At 35.3% G+C, this 21,996-nt stretch overlaps 3 protein-coding genes across 4 annotated transcripts; 1 reads left to right on the top strand and 2 right to left on the bottom strand.

Moving 5' to 3' along the window:
- Nucleotides 1-9,417, bottom strand: LOC129789034 (protein RCC2 homolog). The gene is made up of 4 exons (XM_055825647.1): nucleotides 9,309-9,417; nucleotides 8,350-8,719; nucleotides 3,029-4,158; nucleotides 1-1,789 (listed from the first exon to the last, which is right to left on the bottom strand). The coding sequence occupies exons 2-3, from the start codon at nucleotides 8,683-8,685 to the stop codon at nucleotides 3,043-3,045; spliced, it is 1,452 nt and encodes a 483-aa protein (XP_055681622.1). The 5' UTR covers nucleotides 8,686-8,719; nucleotides 9,309-9,417; the 3' UTR covers nucleotides 1-1,789; nucleotides 3,029-3,042.
- A 1,449-nt stretch (nucleotides 9,418-10,866) lies between these two features.
- LOC129789178 (zinc finger protein 665-like) lies at nucleotides 10,867-21,970 on the bottom strand. The gene is made up of 4 exons (XM_055825826.1): nucleotides 21,698-21,970; nucleotides 19,941-21,299; nucleotides 12,587-12,829; nucleotides 10,867-12,239 (listed from the first exon to the last, which is right to left on the bottom strand). The coding sequence occupies exons 1-4, from the start codon at nucleotides 21,827-21,829 to the stop codon at nucleotides 10,956-10,958; spliced, it is 3,018 nt and encodes a 1,005-aa protein (XP_055681801.1). The 5' UTR covers nucleotides 21,830-21,970; the 3' UTR covers nucleotides 10,867-10,955.
- On the top strand, nucleotides 13,142-19,171 carry LOC129789015 (zinc finger protein 391-like). Of its 2 annotated transcripts, none has more exons than XM_055825616.1 (3): nucleotides 13,142-13,316; nucleotides 17,175-17,240; nucleotides 17,619-19,171. In XM_055825616.1, exons 1-3 carry the CDS (start codon nucleotides 13,197-13,199, stop codon nucleotides 19,050-19,052), a joined length of 1,620 nt encoding a protein of 539 aa, XP_055681591.1. In that variant the 5' UTR covers nucleotides 13,142-13,196; the 3' UTR covers nucleotides 19,053-19,171. The 2 variants fall into 2 exon arrangements, with proteins under 2 accessions (XP_055681591.1, XP_055681592.1); XM_055825617.1 differs by having other exon boundaries at nucleotides 13,209-13,905; nucleotides 17,082-17,240.
- Nucleotides 21,971-21,996: the final 26 nt, after the last annotated feature.

The following is a 21,996-nucleotide window of genomic DNA, read 5'->3' as shown; positions in this document are numbered from 1 at the left end:
TCTTGTTGTATACCTTTATTAATTTTTTTTCTTTCATTTTTGCCTTAAAAATTATTTTTATTCTTACATAAAATGAGAAAAGCTTTCTAAAATAATTAAAAAATATTTCTTTATACTCTGGAATACTGTTTGCATAAATTGCAATCAACTGCATTCATCACTATCTTGTTTTATCTATTATGTTTAATGTTTTATTCTCTCTCTCTTTAATATTTTTCTTTCTTACATTTAACAACTTTTTTTTATCGCAATATTTCTTTTGCTTTTTTTGCATTATTGTGGGTGATTTAAAAACAAAGAGAAAAAGTTTTATTGCGTGTTAGTCTTGGGGGCGAATTGAAAAAATAATAAAAGATATTTTTAAAAAAAAATCTTGTGATGGATATGAGTGTGGAAAAAGAGAAATATTTTCAATGAGGCAGTATTTTAGACAATTTATTTTTTCATCTTCCTTCCATCTCACTCGACTACAAATTACGATAGTCTCTTATTTAATTTCTTTATTTTTTTCATTAATATTATAAATCCCTAAGAAACACTAAATATTCTACTTAAATTTTCCAAAGTTCGTATTATCTTTTCATGTGTCATTTTTATTAATTTCCTTTTACTTAATCTTCTCTTAATTTTTCTTTATTATTTTTCCTTAATTTTTGTTAAATATTAAATAGAAAATTTTTCATTATAATTTTCTTTTCAAAGTACAAAGAAAAATCTTTCTTTTTTTTCTAAAAAAAACGTCACCAAGAGAAGTTTTCTTCTTTCTACTTTTTCTTTCATTTTTTTGAGTATAAAATATTTAATTTAAATAAAAAAAATTAATTAATTGTAGTATTTTTTTATAGTCAGTAGTAGAAATTCTAATTTTGCACAGAACTGCCTACATTTCGAGATTTTTTTTAGGATTTTTTATTTAGATTTAAATATAAAATTTTTATTAAGTTTTTGTTCTAGAAAGTTATTGCAGTTTATGGTTTGATTTTTCTATGTGCAGGACTTTAGGAATTTTCAGCAAAAAAAAAGAGAAGCAAAAAGGAGTTTATTCATTTCTCTATGGGAAATGCCTTTTCATTTGAAAAAGAATCAGAACTCGCGTTTTCTTCAAGAGAAAATCAATTAAAGAATGAGAAATCGCCAAGATTTCTTTTCATTTTTCATTGGGATCAGCTGTGGGAAAAGATCGCAAAGATTTGCACAAAAATTTATAGAATGACGTCACTATTCCCGAAAACATGGCATGGACCTGAAAAGGGTTAAATTCTCCAAATTCAAATATCTATTTTATTTTATTTACTGGAAAAACTCTTTCTTTTGTTCACAATAACATTGCACCGAAGCTCCACTATAGATTTTGACGTAAAGCCACTGAGCCAATGAGAACTCTTTGATCGAATTTATCATCCAATCAGAAAGCTCTTCGCTCAAACGCGTTGTCTTCTTCTTCTTCACTTACATTTCTTTTTTTAATATGATTTTACTCTCAAAGTTTCTCTCTCCTCTACAAAATCTCTCTTCTTTGATTTATAAAAAAAAAACATTTTTAAATGAAAATTAATTTAAAACTCCAGGAAAACGTATCAAAAACTCCACAAACAAATTCTTTAAAAACATCAAAAACATATTGAAAGTAAAATAGTCCTGCACATTTAATGAAAATTGGGTATTAGCTTTGTGATCTTTGCAAAGAAACTGTGTTTGTTTTTTTTTTTAATCTAAACTTGAGGGGATATTTATCTCACATTGTCAGCCTTTGTTGTCGCCTTACGAACCTACAGAGATTTTTTTCTTGCTGGGAGATTTATTTAAAAAGAAACAAATTAAAGGTCTGTCTAATTGGGACTCAAGTAATCTCTAATTCAGACTCAAATGCCTTATTGTGACTCAAAAATTACTTTATTCGGACGAAACTTTTCTCTGATGTCTGTTAGGCAAAAGTTGCGTCTAAATGGCTATGAACAGACGAAGACGAATTTTATTTGACGTACGTCTTCGCGATGAGCATTTTTTTGACACTTGGGGGAAGATTTTTCGCGCGAACATAACCTCAAAGCAATTTTTTTGTAAAAAAAATGAGACATGGAAAAAACTGCATTGCAGTGCCCCCGGAGGGCTTCCTTTATGCTCTTAATGCATTTTTTGTGGGCGAAAATTTGCACTTTTGATTTTTTTTTGTCACAAAATGTGCATTGAGGTTATGTTAGGTGGAGGATTTTCCCCGGGCGAAAATTTACCGCACTCAACTGAAGTTTTGAGTACAAGGGGATGGTTTAACCTCATTTTCAGTGAAGAAAAGTCACTTTTTGTTGAACAAAATGTATGAGGAATTCTCGAATCTCGCTCAATCTCGACCGATTCCCGAGAAACACTTCAACTTTTTTTTCTATTAATAATGTTATTTCGATGATGAGATAGGGATCAATCGAAAGCTAATTAAATGTACTTTCGATTGCAAGTGGAATTGTGCAAACTGATCCCTTCTTTTGATCGGAAGAAACCGCTGCCTCACGAAAAGTACTGATTTCTCGGGGTTGGGCATCCCCCTGACCTCAAAGCAATTTTTGTGTGTGAAAAAAGTGAGATACATGGGAAAGCTGCATTGCAGTGCCCCCGGGGGGCTTCCTTTATGCTTTTAATGCATTTTTTCAGACGAAAATTTGCATAATTCTGATTTTTTGTCACAAAATGTGCATTGAGGTTATGTTAGGTGGAGGATTTTCCCTGGGTGAAAATTTACCGCACTCAACTGAAGTTTTGAGTGAGATAAATCTTTTCGCAAATACTCCGCCAAGTGTCAAAAAATCCTCCTCAAAATGTCAAAAAATCCTCCCCCAAGTGTCAAAAAAATGCTCCTCGCGAAGGCATCAACCAAAATTCACTTCCGTCTGTTCAGAGCGCCAATAGGATATTTTTTGAGTCTCAATAAGTCATTTGAGTCGGAATTTGAGCATTTTTTTTTGCGTGTTAATAAGACAAATTTGCGTCCACATTAGTTTTAACTAAATAATTAAAAGAAGAAAAAAAAACTTACTTGGAGGTGGTGGTTTAGTCACTAACATCAAATTCAGGCTGCTTCTCGTACTTTTCACGCGTTGGCTCGTGATCGGTGTTGGCAAGAAGGAGTGTGTGGGAGTAGCCCATTGTGACTTGCGGTATCTTCATGCCCTCGAGACGTGTCACCTCCTTGGGCGTTGTGGAAGACTTCTGCAGGTCCCCCAAGCCCAATTCCCCAAAAGTGGGGGAAGCGCCCCATGCAATGAGGCTGTCATCGGCTGAGATGACAATTGAGGTGTAGCTGCATCCAATGCTCGTTATATTCCACCCAGCGAGATCCTGCACGGGTTTGGGGTACATATTTGCCTCCCCTGTTCGCTTATTCTGCCCAAAGAGGAACAACACCCCAATGTCATTCACCGCGAGGCTATACGACGAGCCACAGTACACACTGCGCACCCCACGATTCTGACTGTCGAACAACTTTATGAGACGCGGCACCATCTCATCCTTCTGCTCGGCATGCCCAAGGCGCCCCAGACCGCCAAAGCCCCAGCTGTAGGCGCGCTTTTGCGTATCAATCGCCACGGTGTGGTTATTGCCGCAGGAGAAGTCCACAATTTGGACATTATCAATGGGCGTCACGTGGCCATCTTTGGACTTTTCAATGTACAAGACAATCCGCTTGGGGGACATCTCAAAGTGGTAGGACATCTTTGTGTTTGTCTGGAAGTACTTGCCGTCCGTATTGTGGCCGAGTTGCCCATATTCCGGAAGTCCGAATGTGTGCAAATTCCCTTTGATGTCGAGAATCATGGAGAAGTCCGCGCCACAGCCAACTTTGACAATTGGTGGACCCTGATAGTTGATCCGGGTGGGCTTTGCCACAATGGGAACATTGCTGCCGACCCCACATTGCCCGGACTTGTTGTCACCGCACGCATACACGGTGCCTGTGTCTGTGAGGAAGAGCGTGTGATTGCGTCCGCAGGCAGCTGAGATGACGTTGACGTTCTCCAGCCCCGGGATGAGGGTTGGCTTCTCGTAGCTCTTCGTATCTGGGAGTCCCAACTGATTAAACTGGTTGCGCCCCAATGCCATGGCCTTGCGATCCATATTGATGAGGATTGAGTGTGCGGCAGCACAGCCACTCATCACCAGGCGATACTGCACGGAAAAGTAAGTTGTACGATACAGAAATTGACATATATCCAAGCCAGAAATTCTTATATGTCTCTGCCACGCATAATTTGTACTCGAGCCAGTTATAGCTCCAGTCTCGGCTACAAAAGAATTTCAACTGCCTCACAAAGGAGTTTATGCACGGGTATATGAAAGATGATCCTCTATCGCAGAACAATTTTAACCCATTTCATCTTATAGAGGATAAAAAACATTGAAGAATCGCGAGAGAAACTCCCCAAAATCCACTGGGATCACATCGAAAAGTGCAAATAAAAATTGCCAAAAAATTCAAATATTTCGACGCCATTTGACGTTTTTTTCCCTAAAAAACACATTTTCCTGCATTTGGCACTAAATCTGGCATAAAAATGCATAAAGCCCTTTTTATTTTCATTTCACTTCGGGATACTTCGGCTTCGTGCCCTTCGTCCACTCGGGGACGGTACTTCGGATCCCACTTCGGCTCCTGTCGATGACAGGGTGGGCTCGGTTGGCTGACTCTCGCTCGGCTAATGCTCGGCTTCCGCTCGGCTCTCGTTCGGCTCTGGCACAGAGGCTCAATTTTAGTTGAATTTTATTTCTATTTTTATGCTATCTTGTTAGTATCAGTGCAAATAGCCGATGAAATTGTAGACGGCTAGGATTTTCTGGCATTTTCTGGCAAAAATCCTAGCCGGCTACGATTTCATCGGCTATTTGCGCTGCTACTAACAGGATAGCATAAAAATAGAAATAAAATTGAGCCTCTGTGCCAGAGCCGAACGAGAGCCGAGCTGAAGCCGAACGAGAGCCGAGCGGAAGCCGAGCGAGAGTTAGCCAACCGAGCCCACCCTGTCATCGACAGGAGCCGAAGTGGGATCCGAAGTTCCGTTCCCGAGTGGACGAAGGGCACGAAGCCGAAGTATCCCGAAGTGAAATGAAAATAAAAAAGGTTTTATGCATTTTTATGCCAGATTTAGTGCCAAAATGCAGGAAAATGTGTTTTTAATGAAAATATAAAAGTAAAGTAAAATATATATAAATGCATAGATATATACATTATATATACATATAAAAATGCAAAGAAAAATATATAAAAACTGCAAAGATAAAAATTAAATATAGCATGGATGGAACAGTATAAAGCGAAAGAACGGTAAGTAAAACTTACGGGCTGTGATTCTTTCTTTGTCAGTGAAATGTGAAATTGACGGAAAATTGAGGATGGGCAAATTTTGAGGAAGGCTTTCTCGCGCACCGAATCACAGCCAACGCTTAGAAATTTTGTGAGAAGCCTTAATCGTGGGCGTTGGCTGTGATTCGGTACGCGAGAAAGCCTTCCTCAAAATTTGCCCATCCTCAATTTTCCGTCAATTTCACATTTCACTGACAAAGAAAGAATGACAGCCCGTAAGTTTTACTTACCGTTCTTTCGCTTTATACTGTTCCATCCATGCTATATTTATTATTTATCTTTGCAGTTTTTATATATTTTTCTTTGCATTTTTATATGTATATATAATGTATATATCTATGCATTTATATATATTTTACTTTACTTTTATATGTGTATATACATATATGTAGACTTATGCAACTCAAGATATGACATGTTAACTTTAAAATGCGATATCTCCGGAACGGCTACATAGATTTTCTTCATTTTTGGCATGATGAAAGATATTATAGTCAACTATAATATATCAAAAAATGAAGCAATTCTATAAAGCCGTGCTCGAGATATTCATCGAAAACTCATCGAAAATTTTGTTTTCGATTTTAGCGCCAGTTGCGGTCATTTTTTGAACTTGCGATGTTCCGAGCAGTTGTAGGGCTCATTAATATCTTTCATTTGAGTCCGAGTTGATCAAAATCGGTCAAGCCGTTCTCGAGTTATGGCTGATTTTCGATAAAAAATTGTGGCAGCCATATTGGCTAAACGGCTTGGCCGATTTTCAAAAATGAAGTATCGTTGGAAAGGTCTTGATGGCCCCTACAACATATCAAAATTTCAGATTTTTAACTATTAGGGGAGACCGGGGTAAAAATAGTCATTTTGGAATTTTCAAATGTCAATTTCTCCCAAAATATAAATCGGAAAAATCGGAAAAAATTAGGGTGCAAAGCCTTACCAACCTATAATTTTTGACAGTAATTTGGAGGTTATCCGATCAGTACTTTAGGAGTTAAAAATGAAAATAGATTTTTGGCCCATTTCCCAAACTTTTGCGTATTGGGAAAAACGCGTTTTCCGAAGTTTTCCTTCAGCAATTTTCCAATCTGATAATTTTTCTCACTAGCTGGGTTACTACAGAAAACATTGCCAAGGTGTATTTTTCACTAATTTTTAATGATTTTTCTCTACAATTTTTTGAATCAAAACATACCCCTTGGGGTAGATCTAGTCATCCCATGTAAATCATATGGGAGATCGAAATTTTTGGCATATTTTCTATTCATTTGTTGCAAAATGGCGTGTTTGAGAAAATCGCAAAATTCTCTGTTTTAGTGCGTATAAAAGTGAAATTCCTTGTCGCGGATCAAAAGGTGAGAAGTTTAGCTATCAACTACTATCAATCTCTCAGGTGGAAAATCATTGGAAATGTCGGAAAATTCGACCGACTTTATTTAGCCAACTGGTGACTATATTTACCCGCCGCGTCTAAAAAAAGTCAGAAGCGGAAGGGTTTAGGAAAAGCTCGAAAACTCATATTTCCCCTGGAGATAGAGAAAAATGGTCTGAGACAAAGTTGTAGGCCAGGAAATTTCCTATGAGAATGACCTATCGAGGAAATTTTCTTGCCCTTGGGGAATCCTGCAGATAAGGATTTATGCAAATTGACTTTTTTTACCCCGGTCTCCCCTACAGGGGCTGAGATATAGCGAAAACAAATTTTTGAGGTTATCCAAAATGGCGGACGCGGGGGTGGGGGGTAAAATTTGACCTCATAATCGGATTTCTTCCACCCGATATATGAACTTTGCCGTTGACCGCAAGTCTCTATCTATTACCGTTTTCGCGCAATATAGTGTTATACTCCGGACGGCCGGACGGCCGGACGGACGGAAAAATTTTTGGCGCATACGTTTTTTGAAATGTAGGGACCCTAATTCGTGCTCATCCCAAGTTTGAGCCCGATCTGACGACTTTGCATTTTAGAGTGTACACAGAAGCTGTGCTTCTTTGAAGAAAGAATCACAGCTAATAAAAAGGGCTTCATGCATTTTTATGCCAGATATAGTGCCAAATGCAGGAAAATGTGGTTTTTTTAATGAAAATAAAAAGGACTTTATGCATTTTTATGCCAGATTTAGTGCCAAATGCAGGAAAATGTGTTTTTAATGAAAATAAAAAGGGCTTTATGCATTTTTATGCCAGATTTAGTGCCAAATGCAGGAAAATGTGTTTTTAATGAAAATAAAAAGGGCTTTATGCATTTTTATGCCAGATTTAGTGCCAAATGCAGGAAAATGTGTTTTTTAATGAAAATAAAAAGGACTTTATGCATTTTTATGCCAGATTTAGTGCCAAATGCAGGAAAATGTGTTTTTTAATGAAAATAAAAAGGACTTTATGCATTTTTATGCCAGATTTAGTGCCAAATGCAGGAATGTCAGAATGTCAGATGGCGTCGAAATATTTGAATTTTTTGGCAATTTTTATTTGCACTTTTCGATGTGATCCCAGTGGATTTTGGGGAGTTTCTCTCGCGATTCTTCAATGTTTTTTGATCCTCTATAAGATGAAATGGGTTAAAATTGTTCTGCGACAGAGGATCATCTTTCATATACCCGTGCATGAACTCCCTTTGTCATTTTTTTCCCATTACACACATAAACATGGTCATTTTCATAAATCACCGGGAAAACTGTGAGATTTTCCGACAAATCATGAGATGTTACTGTAAATGGGTCCACAGGAAAATTGCACTTCTTCAGAGAAAGTCAACAACACCATCCCATAACCTAATTTTTGAATGTTTTGATTTTTCTCTAAAATTTCTGAGCTAGAAATTTCAAATGCCTGAGAGAGACATAATTCATTTCTACCCTGGACATTATTATATTCTAACGCCAAATAGCTGGGAGAAATATTTTTTGTGTCTACATTGGCTATTTATTTTTTTTTCCGTGTGCAAGGAGGGATTCCATAAGCAAAGAATCCTCAAGATCAAATCCCTTAAATTGACTTACCTTCTCATCGGTGAAACGATGGAAAACATAGAGATTTGGGCGAACTTTTGTGACTTTATTCTTCGTATCGCGACGCCCTGTGAGGTCCCAGGTGACAAAGCCGGCAATCATCAGGCGCCCGGGTTCCTTGTCCAGTGTCTTCAGCAGCTCCGGCGGGAGCTTGACAGTTGGCTCAAATTGCTCACTGGGGATGAGCACCTCAACCGGTTGATTCTGATTAGCCCCATCGTGCCCATCGCTGCTGTCACTGAAGTCCGACTCAAAATCCCCATCAGTGCGCTTCTTGGGGCGCTTCAGGGTTCGCTTGGTGGGCTCAGATTTGCGCTTGGATGACATGATTCACCGGGCGGAGTGAGGGAGAGAGAAGAGTCTGCACGGCAAACAAAAGAAAGAAGGGGAAAAGGCGCATTAACAAAGAGACGACTTCACCATCTGCTGGCTGCGCTAATTCTTCATCATACAACAATTTTCGTTCACAGGGTGGTGCATCTATCTCGCCGGCATTTTATTTGTTCTGCCGGCAAAAACAAAATCCTACCGGGAAAATGGGTCACCCTGTATTTTACAGGCGCGTCGTGAAGGTGTGTTGGTGCCCTCGGCAGCGCAAAAAAATCATTCACCTCGCTATACCTTCATCTTCGCCATAGTACAGACAACACAAAAAAAACGCTATGCTCCCAGTGGCGTCCCCTGGGCCATTCCCACCACGTCTCACATCCCCCCAGCACGCCCTATGACCCCAAATGAACCACCCTGTCCGGGAGAATCCCAACAAATGCCATCCGGATGGACCAGAAGAGCGTCCAATAGAAGACACTTGAAGAGGCATCGTAGCAAGCTTTGCCTTTTCCACCACACACCGGATGGAGCGCAAGAAAGCGCCCCCAAGGATAAATTCCCAGCACATTTCGTAGGCAGGACATTCAGGGACATGAGGAAGGTATTTCGGGAATACTTACATTTGTTTATCAATTAAATTTCTTCGCTTCTCTGCCAGACAAACACAACCGGTTGTTTTTTTATTACTTTTTCTTCTTCTACTTCTTCTTTCTGTTTCGGCGGAATTCGGTTGGGTTTTCGGGGGAATTTTTGTTTAAAACTTTCGCGCCAATTCAGCAAAAAAAAAGTTTAATAGGCGTAGAAAATTAAATTCTTGATTTTTGCTCCTTTTTAATTTTCTTAAAAAATATCTCAACTTTTATATACTTTAATATTCATTAAGGCCTCTAAGGAAAGAAACAATTTTCTAATCTAAAAGAAAATAAGCTGGAAAAAATGGAAAATAACGAAAAAAAAAATATTTTTAAGGTTTTTTTAACATTATTTTTTACTTTTTCAATTAAAATAAATCGAAATTAACACTTAAATACATAGATAGATACATTTTTAATCGTCATGGATGAATTTTTTAGCGTCACGGATGAATTTTTGGATGTCACGGATACATTTTTAGGCGTCACGGATACTTTTTATCCTCATGGATGCATTTTTGATCATCACGGATACTTGATCATCACGGATACATTTTTAGCGTGACGGATACTTTTTATCATCACGGATACATTTTTGATCGTCACGGATACATTTTTGATCATCACGGATACATTTTTAGCGTCACGGATAATTTTTATCATCACGGATACATTTTTGATCGTCACGGATACATTTTTGATCGTCACGGATACATTTTTAGCGTCACGGATACTTTTTATCATCACGGATACATTTTTAACCGTCACGGATACATTTTTAGCGTCACGGATACCTTTTTGGATGTCACGGATACATTTTTAGGCGTCACGGATACTTTTTATCATCACGGATACATTTTTGATAATCACGGATACATTTTTAGCGTCACGGATACTTTTTGATCGTCACGGATACATTTTTAGCCGTCACGGATACATTTTATCATCACGGATACAATTTTTAATCGTCACGGATACATTTTTAGCGTCACGGATGCATTTTTGATCGTCACGGATACATTTTTAGCGTCACGGATACTTTTTATCATCACGGATACATTTTTAACCGTCACGGATACATTTTATCATCACGGATACATTTTTAACCGTCACGGATACATTTTATCATCACGGATACATTTTTAGGCGTCACGGATGCATTTTTGATCATCACGGATGAATTTTTTAGCGTCACGGATGAATTTAGGTAATCTTTTGATCCCTCTGGTGCTCTGCACGAAAAAGTACAATTTCATTGATTAATTCCTTTTTTTTACAATTAGGGTAAAAGAGGGGCAATCACGTTAAACAAAATGAATTTAATTAATTAAGAAATATTTAATTATTTCTTGGAGAGAAAAATCAAAGAAAGATTATCATTCTTATAGAAAGTTTTCTTAATAACAAGTATTCCTTATAAGAATTTTCTTCCAATTATCAAAATTATGAGAAAGTGGTTTGTAAAATCTTGCTTAATTTTTGACATAATTATGCCAACAAATCATATTGTTAACACTTTTATGCATTCACGAATAAAAACATCAAATTCATTGAAAATTTTAATTTTTATTATTTCATCACATAGGTTATGTTTTACAGTTTACGTAAACGTTTACGTTTATGTAAACGGCCCCTTTAACTATTTTCTTTTGTAATTTCAACTCCCACAGAACAGATTTTCTTATGCCGCTGAAAATTCGAATAGGAACGGAATGTTTTGGAACAGGAGGAGCACTCATGTGGCCTTTCCCCAGTGTGAATTAACATATGAGTCGTCAGGACTTGCTTTTGTCCGAATTTCTTCTGACACGTTGGGCATTCGTAGGGTTTTTCACCTGTATGGGTTCTCATGTGAAAAATCAAGCCACTTGCCTGAGTGTAGGCCTTATCGCAGAATTTACATTTGAATTTCTTCTCTCCGGTGTGGGTTCTCGTGTGAATCTTCAACTGTGCATTGGATTTGAAACCCTTTGTGCAAATCTGGCAGATGAATAGCCTTTCCGTTGAATGCGAAAGCATATGAGCTCGCATAGCGTCCTTCCGGACAAAGCTTTTTCCGCATTCATTGCACTTGTGCGGCTTAATTCCTGCATGCCAGTTTATGTGTTCCGTATGGTGGGTTAAATCTTTCGCATTGTACCCACATATGTGACAAAGATGTGGCCTATTTACCGGTTTTCTTGTCTCTGAATGAATATTTTTATGCTTATTCAGGTAGATCCTCGTCTTGAAGGCTTTTCCGCAGGTGTCGCAAGCAAATGATTGGGTAGAATGATGTATTTCTCGATGCCGATAGAGTGCTGTGGAAAGGGTGAATTCCTTGTCACAGTCTGGACAGGGGTATATTTTGGTTTGCATATGCTGGCCCTCAATGTGATTCTTTAGTCTTCCTTTCTTTTGAAAAGTCCTGTTGCAGAAAGCACAATCAAAGTTTTTGGGCTTATCATCAATTGGGGTTTTATCTTCTTCTTCATCTTCGTCAGATTTATCTTTAACCTTTTGTAGGGATTTTTCGGAAACTTTTACAATTTTCCTTAAAATACAGATTCTTCTTTCACTTTTTGTACTTGAGCTCTCTTTCCTCATGAAACTGCTGTAACTGTGATCAGAGACGTTAACTGGCAAATACTGATCATTGCTTTCTTTTTCATTTGAAACTATTGGGTAATCTGGACATTCAACTTTTATATTTTCAGTCTGTAGTGAATCTTTATCTTTTGTAGACTTTGCAGATGAAGCTTCGTTATTACCAATTAGAGGATCTATGAGATCAGAACTTTCATTTTCAGTAGTTTCTAGTCTATCAATCAGTTTTCTGTATGTGAATTCACATTGAATCTTAAAATCAAACGCATTTTCAAGCTTAACGCTGCACGGTTTACAAATAAATTTAAGGTAGAGGATTTCCGGATTTTGTTCCTGGAAAAATTTTCGAGGTTAAGTTTAATTCTCTGATTTTTGTTATTATTCTTTACTTTTTATTGTTTCATTAAAAGAATGCTTCTATTTCTTAATATCAAAAAGAATTTTTAAATTAAAGACGAAATTAAATAAAAAAAAATAGAACGTTTTTTCTTTAATTTTGTCAGTTAAGTGTTAACAGAATTCTCCTAGGAGTGTTCCAATGACATATCGGATAATAATCGGCAAAATTGAGATTTTTATTAAAATATGGAAAACTTTAATGAACTTTTAACAAATTAACATTCTTTGTTTTTAAGTCAATTTAGAATCTTTAAAATAATTACGAATAAATTAAATTTTACCTCAAAATTCGCGATCTGGTGCAACTTCTCATTCAGATGGGAAAATTCTTCCGTTGAAATATCAATGAGATTTTCCAAACTTTCACAAACTCGACACAATTCGACGATTTCTTCTTTTAATTGACTTTCTTCTTCAGTATATTTTAACTTTTTTATTGAATTCTTTGCTTCCATTTTATCACTTTTCTTATTTTTTCTGAGAGTCTTATTTTTGTTGACACGAAGAGTTTTGTTTACATCGAGTCAGCTGTTCAAAATTCGATGTTTTTTTCCGTTAACTTCTCAATTTAAAATTTTTTTTTTGCAAAAATGGCAAAAATGTTAAAGAAATTTTTGTTTTAATATTATTTGTTTATAGACATTAGAAAATATTAATAGATGTATCATTTGAAGCATATTCTTTACAATATAACGTTGATAACGTTGAAATAAATTTTAAACAAAACAGAATTTTCGGGGAAATCATCTGAATTGATGGAACCCGTATTAATAAAAAAAAAAAACAGAATTTTAACAGCTGACAGTCTATTTGCGCCCAACTTCAGATTGTAAAAAGTAAACAAATAATCCGCAGTTTGTGTGAATTTTGTGCTGTAAATAAATTAATAAAATGGAGCAAAAATACATCAAGCAATACGTCTGTAAAAAGAATATAAAGAAAGAAGACAAACCAGAGATTGAAGAACAAATTGTCAAGTCTTGCAGAGTTTGTGAAACTCCGGAAAATCTATTGGGTCATCTCTAAATGGATGTCGCAACCGAGTAAAAATTAATTTCTGCAAAAAGAGTTTGTGACGACATGTCGTAGGATAATCCATACCTTTTCCTCTTTTCGTCATTGGATAATTCCTTAATATGTCCAATTGCATTCAAAGTTTTTCAAATTATTTTTTTTATTTAATAAAAGCCAAAAATTAATTTACACAGCCTTAAATTAAGCTGTGTTACGTCATCGAAGGCTACTTTAAGATAAATCAAGCTACTTTAGAAAGGATTTTGAAAAATTATTGTAAAAATCACAGCTAAAAATGGTGGTATCATAAACACATGCGTTCTTTAGCAAAATAAACATTAAATCTCAGGATCTTTGCTTTAAGAGATTATACCCTCCCAATACATATATATTTCTGGCCGCCATCTTTAATAATAAACCATTATTTACTTTTTTTTATATCTCTGGTTCTGCAAATGATAAAATGTTGAAATTTGGATATGTTGTATAGGTCAGAAACCTAACTCGGTAAAAAATATTTCAAGTCAATCAAAATACATTAAAACAAAATGGCCGACCACATGTAATAAACTTTAGACGCTAAATGGTGAGATATCAATTTGGTTTATTTGACCAACCTTTGCTAAAATTTTCTGGGAAATCCAAAAATTGCCGCCATTCTACCCCTACCTCTACCAAATATTGTAATCGTCGTAAGAACCGACCACCTCAGATCGGGCTCAAACTTGGTATGAGCCCGTTTTAGACATCCTATATCACAAAAATGGTGGTTGAAACCGATAGAGACTTCCAGTTTGAAGTTTTCTATAGAAATGTGGGTGTAAATTTTCATTTTTTCGTATTTTCAAAATCCAAGATGGCCGCCGTCCGCCATTTTGAAATACCGTCAGAGCTAGAGGTCTGAAATTTTAGTATGTTGTAGGGCTCTATGAGACGTCTTCATCAACAATTCATACTTGACAATCGGTCAAGCCGTTTAGCAAATATGGCGGTCTAAAGCAAAAAGTGTTTTTTCGATATAACTTGAGAACGGCTTGACCGATTTTGACGATCTTGGTCTCAAATGAAAGGTATTGAAAAGCCCTACAATTGTCTAGAACATTCCAAGTTCCAAAAACATCCGCAAGAGGCGCTAAATTTAAAAATATGTTTTAGCTAAAAAAACTATTTAGCTGTTTAGAAGAAGTCAAGTCCAAAGACTTACTCCAAAATTACTTAAAAATAAGGCATAAATCGACAATAGTCAATACTTTTATAAACCTTTTGAAAAATTCTTTAATTTTAAAACTTCTAAGAGCCATATCTTCTATTCTGCTTGTTCGATTTTGTTTAAATTGGTATCAAATTAAAGGTTTTGCAAAACTCTACAATTTTCTGCAATATTTAAAATCTTTTAACTCATTTCTTGAGTACAAAAATGCCAAGATCAGTTTTTATAATACAAGATCCGCCATTTTTGTAAAAAATATTAATAAAAAAAACTTTTTCAATTTTTACAAAGTAGCTACACGCTTGAAAAGGTTTATTTAAAAAATATATTAAAAAATAGTTCCGTTTTTTTTGTAAAGGAGCCACGCACTTGAAAATATTTTTTTTTTATTAAAAATAACTTTAAAAAACTACTCTTTAGCAAAGATTTTTAATGAGCAAATTACCCTTGTAAAAACATTTTTTTAAGTAATTTCAGTAATTTGCTTTTTTGTATGAAGGCGCTGCGCACTTAAAAGGATTTATTTTTGAAAAATAATTCTAAAAATAATTTTTAATATTAATTTATAATTTTTTTTTAAATTAAAAAGAATTATTATTTTTTTAATTAAAAAAAATTATAAAACATTTTTTTTAATTTACAATTTTTTTTTAATAATTAAAAAAAATCTTTTGTTTTTTTGTGAAGGCGTTACGCACTTGAGATTTTTTTTGATAAAAAATATAATCTACTACTTTTTACTTTTTTATAAAAAAAACAATTATTAAAAAGTAATTTGTTTTTTTCTGCAAAACTATCTATATCTACTACTTATATCTATAAGACTAATAATCTTTTAATGATAATTTATAATTTTTTAAAAAATAAAACAAAAAAAATTAATTAAATTTTTTTTTAAATTACTTTTAATTTTTTTTAATCAAATACCTAATTTTATTTAATAAATGAAAAAAAATAATTTTTTAAAAAATGTATTTTTTTTAAAAATTACTTTTAATTTTTTTATTTAAATTAAATAATTAAAAAGAAATATATTTTTTAAAAAATTATTTAAAAAAAGTCAATCATAACGCGTCCAGTTATTAGATTTGGTATACCACAACGCGGATGGGTCAGTCTATGCGTTGTAATTTAATTTGTGAGTAGTATTAGTAGGAAAAGTCAATTTTTTGTAAAATTTAGCAATTTAACAGATTAAAATGCTTATATCTTAAGTTCTATTAGACCTACAGAAATTTCTTGACTAATTATGGAAAGGTCTTGAAATAAGCTATAATCTGATATATATTTCGATACATTTCAAGGTCACCTCCAGAACACAAAATGGCGGTTTTTTGGGTTTTTTGTTTGACCAAAACAGGTTTTTGCACTTTTTGTCCTAAAGGAGTGATTCAAGAGGTTTCTGATGTTCTAGAAAGTTGAGCTAAATCGCACAAGCAGGCTCTTAGAACTTTTCAAATTAAAGAATTTTTCAAATGGCCATATCTTCTAAACGGCGACATAGATTTTCCTCATTTTCGGACTGGGAAAGATTATTAGTCCTGCTACAGCATATCAAAATTTAAAAGATTTGCCTAATGGGGATTCGGAGATATTGCCCCTTAAAGTTAAGCAATTTTTGTTTTCGTTTTTAGCGCCTCTTGCGGATGTTTTTGAAACTTGGAATGTTCTAAATAGTTATAGGGCTTTTCAATACCTTTCATTTGATACCAAGATGGTCAAAATCGGTCAAGCCGTTCTCGAGTTATATCGAAAAAACACTTTTTGCTTTAGACCGCCATATTTGCTAAACGGTTAGACCGATTTTCAAGTATGAATTATCGATGAAAACGTCTCACTGAGGTCTACAACATACTAAAATTTCAGCCCTCTAGCTATAAGGGAAGTGGTTGACGATATTTCAAAATGGCGGATGGCGGCCATCTTGGATTTTGAAAATACGAAAAAAATGAAAATTTACACCCACATTTCTATAGAAAACTTCAAACCGGAAGTCTCTATCTGTTACCGTTCTCGACTTAAAAGGCAAAGTTTGGGGCACCGGCTGGCCGGCCGGATCAAAAATTTTCCACCACCATTTTCGTAATGTGGGATGTCCAAAACGTGCTCATACCAAGTTTGAGCCCGATCCGAGGTTGTCGATTTCTCCGACGACTACAATACTTGGTATGTGGTATACCAACTAATTATTAAAATTATTAAAAAATTAAAAATATTTTTTTAAAATTACTTTTAATTTTTTTAATTATTTTTTTTATTTTATTAAAAAAATAAAATTAATTAAATTTTTTTTTAATTACTTCTATTTTTTTAATTTTTTTAATTTTATTCTTTAAAAAATTATAAATTATTATTAAAAATTTAATTTGAGTTTTTTTGTGAAGGCGTTAAGTACTTTTGAAAAAAAATGATAAAAATATATTGCTTTTAAAAAAATATGCACTTAATAAAAAGTAGTTTGGTTACTACCGACTAATTTTTAATTATTTATATCTAAACTTTTTACATCTTATTTGAACTAATAAATCGAATTTCAACGCAATCTTCAACAGGGAGAAATTTTTATTGGGTTACCCATTAACCAAGCAAATGTCAAACGGAAATTTTTTACTTGGTTGCGACATCCATTTCGAGATGACCCAATAATTAATCTTACGGCAAAGGAGTCTATTCATTTGAAGGAGAAGCTTCACAAAATCGGCGATTTTAAGGTAAAAATAAGATTTTGTACGTTAAAAATGAATTAGATTCTGTAGATTGTTTTATTATAAGATAGATTACAGTCGTGACCTCGTAGTAGGACCGTCGTCAAAATGACTTCTCCGCGATAAAACGCGGCTTCAGAATGAAGAATTTTGCCTACGCAGTGGGACAAATAGTACTATTGGAAAGGTAGGATACTAATTGTCCCACTGCGAAGGCAAAATTCCTCATTCTGAAGCCGTTTTACCGCGGAGAAGTCATTTTGACGACGGTCCTACCACGAGGTCACAACTGTACTTGAAAAATACTTAATTAGATTAATAAAATGATTAAACTTTCATTCACGTACCTAACCTAACATTAACCGGTTTTTGTGATTTTGTTAGGTTAAGTACGACCAATGGCTGAAATTCATTTGCATTCCATGCAGTTTGCAACTACAAAATGCCTTTGAATTTAAAAAACAATCCGAAGAGACATACGCCAAGCTTATTGTTTTCTTAAATATCTGGGAAAATACAGAAAATACAAATTCTAATCATTCGTTAAATGAAGAGCATGAAGATGATCAATATTCTCAAAATGGCTGCTATGACGCGCCAAATTCGCCTAACTTAAATATTGTGAATGAAGAACCTCCTGTACAGCAGGAAGGTAATGAGTCTGAGGAGGATACCAAATATTCAGATTTGTTTGATTTTGACAAGATCTGTAATGAGCTCTTGGAAGAAGATTTTGAAGAAAATCCCAAAGATTTCTATGGTAATGAAGAAGATCATTCACCTGAGTCAAGTTTACCAGAAGAAGATCGTGAAAAGACCTACTTTGATCTCTTTGAAGTTGTTGAAGATTCCCAAGAGATTGCCAATGAAACGGCATCCCCGAAAAAGATAGAGCTCCTTCCGGAACTTGTTCGATTTCTCCGGAAGCAAAATAAAATTCCAACGTTGGATGGAAAATGGAAAAAGTGGGAAAAGCCCCCACCGCGTAAACCTGGGCGAAAACCTCAAGGCAAGAAGATCTATGAGTGTGAATTATGTTCGAAAACATTTTTACAGAAGCATAACATGAAAGATCACATAGTATCGAATCATTTGAACAAGAGGGCCTACACTTGTGATTTGTGCGGGAAGGAATTCAAATATAACGGCGAATTTTACAAGCATCGCAAGTATCACACAATGGAGCCAGGTAGTCAAGGAGAACTTCCCAGAATTCCTTGTAACATCTGTGGGAAAAGCATGAAGAACCCCTTGACTCTCTATTGTCACATGAAAACCCACCAAAGATCGCAAAATGAGAGGGAAAGGCCCTTTTTGTGTCATTACTGTGGCTACGCATCGCCAACAATGGCCTACCTCCGGGAACACCTGCAGACGCATCTAGATGCCAAACCTCACAAGTGTAAAGAATGCGGAAAGTCGTTTAACTTGAAGGCTGCATGGTTGTCACATATGAATATACATTCCGGCAAGAGGCCACACGGGTGCCATTTATGCCCAAAGACCTTCTACAACAGGACACACCTAAGGCAGCACATACATACACATACAGGTGAGAGGGACCATCACTGCAAAGTCTGCGGAAAGGGTTTCAGATTTCCATTCAATGTCCGGGAACATATGAGAGTTCATACCGGTGAGAAGCCCCACAGCTGTCCAGTTTGTCACAAGAAGTTTGCCCAAGAGAAGACAATGAAGAAGCATCTTGTTGGCTGTTCATCTACTGAGCATTCAACAAATCAATATGGCGCCGATGAGGAAGTGCAACAGAACAGAAACTCAGAAATAGCTTCCACAGAAGGACTATCTTATGAATAGGAAAGGAAAAGTTGAAGGAAGCATGTTTGAAGAGACTTCTACTTCAGATTAACTAATAAACTTGTTGTGAAAATAATTTCGTATGAAATTATTGCAAAAATAAATTATCTTTAAAATTATTTATTGTTTTTTTTTTAAATTTTTGTGAAGAAAACTTAGAATTTAAGTATTATTTTGCCTTTCATGGCGGCTCTATTAAGTAACAGAATCTTTCTCCTGGCATGGCAGCGAATGTTTCTAAAACGCGGGTTAGCTCGAGGTGTGTAAATGAAACATAGATGAAATTTAAAAGAAGCCATCTTGATGTACCTGATAGAGCAACAAAACGTGAAGAGACAAAAGTTAGAAATTAGTGAGAATTATTATTGAAAGATCTTAGAAAGGTAGAGGAAAACATGAAGGAATAGGTAAAGATTAAGCGTTGATAATAAATTTGAAGAAAACGAGAAGAAAAAAAGTTAGCAAAGGAAGATTAAAACAACAATGAAACAAAAAAGAAAAATAAAAAAAAAGAAGAAAAGGGATGTAAAAAGCAATACATAAGTAGTAAAGCTCAACTTTCAAATCGCTCTCCTGAAAATCAACAAAACTGAGTTAGTATAGTATATTTTCCGACCCTCGATTAGTAGAACAATCTAAACAACAATTTTACAAAACTAAAGGTAACAGAATGTAGGTAAAAGAACTTTGCAAACAAGATGTTGGAGAATTGAAGACATCCATTGCTGAGGAGGAATAAGAAAGTAAGTATCAGTTCTTTACTTTCGGTAGATCCCGGCCAAAACAATTGAAAAGCAGAAATAAGGTAAGATGACACTCATAGAAGGAATCAAGGTAAGAAGTTCAATAAGAAAACCATGAAATCAATTAAATTTGATTTTATTTTTCTTTTACGTCTTTAACACTTTTAACCTCTTTGGCCGAACAAATCCTCGCGTGCCTGTAAAGACAATCCCTTCGTCCGTAAGTTTTTGAACAATGAGAGCATTTAAATTTCCTCTCTCCCCTGTGTGACACCATGTGGATGGTAAGACGAGATTTAATTGGGTAAGTTTTAGGGCAAAGGGTGCACTGATAGGGCTTCTCTCCCGTATGAGTTCTATCGTGCATTGTCAAAGCCTTCTTCGTCTTGTAAGTCCTTGGACACAGTGGGCAGGAGTAGAGCTCCCGCGAGGATTTGGGAACTGTCCCATCTGCTGCTGTGAATTTATTTGTCTTTATATGAACCCAGATATGTTTTTTCAGCTCCCCATTTGTCTTGAAGTCTTTAGAGCAGTATTGACAACGAAACATTGCTTTATCACTGTGAATCTTTAGATGTTCTATCATGGCACTGCGGTAAATGAAGTCCTTGCCGCATACATTGCATTTGTGAGGACGAACTCCTTTGTGCTTGTTCATGTGAGCAGTAAAGCTAACATGAGCCTTGAAGACTCGGCCACAGATATCGCAAATATAATCTTTCTTCGGTAGGCGCTTTACTGTTCCCAGATGAATAATTCCTTGGTGCCTATTGAGGAATTTCCTTCTTGTGAACGTCTTATCGCAAAAGTTGCATTTGAAACAGCCGTGCATATTCTCTTGGTGCGATTTGAGTTTATTTTTGTCAATTAGGACTTTCCCACACAGATTACACTTGTGGTGGCTCTTATTCACGTGAAAAGCTAGTAAATGGGCTAGAATACCGCGTTTGAGTGAAAATTTTTGCTCACAGAACGCACAAGTTAGATTCTTTGGCATCTTCTGCCTGTTCCTCTTCTTCTTCTGTGATGTGGGAGCTTCGTTCTTAGTTTTTTCGGCAGGATTGAGTTCTTTTGGTTTTTTTGTGTTGTTTTCAAGGACTTGTGCTTTCTTTGGCTCAGTTTCATTCCCAAATGAATTGTCTTCAGATTCTGTGTCTTCTTCTTTCTTAATATCAATTATTTCTTTATTTTCCGCGTCAGATTCTTGCGGATCAACTACTTCTGCTTTGAAGGATGGTCCCGGAGAAGGGCTGACGGATTGAGCGTCTTTTGGTAGAAGTTCAAATGCTTCAAAGGAATAAATTTTAGTTTCCTCTACTTCAAAATCTGGTGAAATTTCTGATTTTGGGGATTTTGGATAAGAAACATTTAAAAAATCTCTGCTTTCAAGCTGATCTAACAATTTTCTGTAAGTGAATTCGCATTGAGTTATGAAGTCAAAGGCATTTTCCAGCTTCACCGTGCACGGGGTGCAAATATACTTGAGGCAGTAGACGTACTTCTCCTGAAAAAAATTAAAATTTAATTAAATAGATGAAACATTAACCCTTTAAGGTTTTTTGGGTCATACGCCGACCCAAACGTGAAACATATTATTTTTTCAATTATTTATGAATGTAATTGTTTTTCCATGTTACAAATGCATCAAATTCACGCATAAGGGGTCAAAGACGTTCTGAGTGAGAAAAGTCCTCTAAAAAAATTCATAGAATACAAATCGCGATAAAAGAGCGCATGTTTCAATGTTTTTATGTTTCACGTTGGACGTTAAAGGGTTAACCCTTTACACCTTGGGGTCATTCCCCATATATTGTGAAAAAGGACTTCAGTTGATTAATGAACGAAAATTTGGAAAAATACATTAAAATTGAGATTTTATTAAAGAATTTCTTGATTATTTACCTCAACAGAAGCAATTTTGTGGAGTTTCTCTTTCAGATTGTCAAAAATTCCTTTCGAAATATCAATTAGATTTTCCGTTGCTTCGCAAATTCTGCATACTTCTTGAACTACATATTTAACTTCTTGCTCCATGATAAAGTTATCTTTCTACTTTTACGGGAAATCGAGAAAATCCAACTCCTCAGAATTTATTTCACAGAAAAAACTTTGTTTTTATTTCACTTCCAGGAAAACAATGAAGTTAGCAACAATCGTGCTTCTCCAGCTGTTCTAAAGTGAGGTTATGATAGCAAATAATG

Source organism: Lutzomyia longipalpis, chromosome 2 (assembly GCF_024334085.1).
Source record: "Lutzomyia longipalpis isolate SR_M1_2022 chromosome 2, ASM2433408v1".
Taxonomy (NCBI): domain Eukaryota; kingdom Metazoa; phylum Arthropoda; class Insecta; order Diptera; family Psychodidae; genus Lutzomyia; species Lutzomyia longipalpis.
The sequence above is the reverse complement of the archived record's forward strand: the minus strand, read 5'-3'. Positions and strand labels throughout refer to the sequence as shown.

Coding starts and splice junctions, on each gene's coding strand:
- LOC129789034 (XM_055825647.1), bottom strand. CDS start 8,685: ATGTCATCCAAGCGCAAATCTGAGCCCACCAAGCGAACCCTGAAGCGC. Junction 4,159..8,349: donor ATCGTTTCACCGATGAGAAG/GTAAGTCAATTT, acceptor TTTTCCGTGCAG/TATCGCCTGGTGATGAGTGG.
- LOC129789015 (XM_055825616.1), top strand. CDS start 13,197: ATGGAGCAAAAATACATCAAGCAATACGTCTGTAAAAAGAATATAAAG. Junction 13,317..17,174: donor GTGAAACTCCGGAAAATCTA/TTGGGTCATCTC, acceptor GATGACCCAATA/ATTAATCTTACGGCAAAGGA. Junction 17,241..17,618: donor ACAAAATCGGCGATTTTAAG/GTAAAAATAAGA, acceptor TGATTTTGTTAG/GTTAAGTACGACCAATGGCT.
- LOC129789178 (XM_055825826.1), bottom strand. CDS start 21,829: ATGGAGCAAGAAGTTAAATATGTAGTTCAAGAAGTATGCAGAATTTGC. Junction 21,300..21,697: donor ACAAAATTGCTTCTGTTGAG/GTAAATAATCAA, acceptor AATTTTTTTCAG/GAGAAGTACGTCTACTGCCT. Junction 12,830..19,940: donor AAAGTGTTAAAGACGTAAAA/GAAAAATAAAAT, acceptor TTGAACAGCTGA/CTCGATGTAAACAAAACTCT.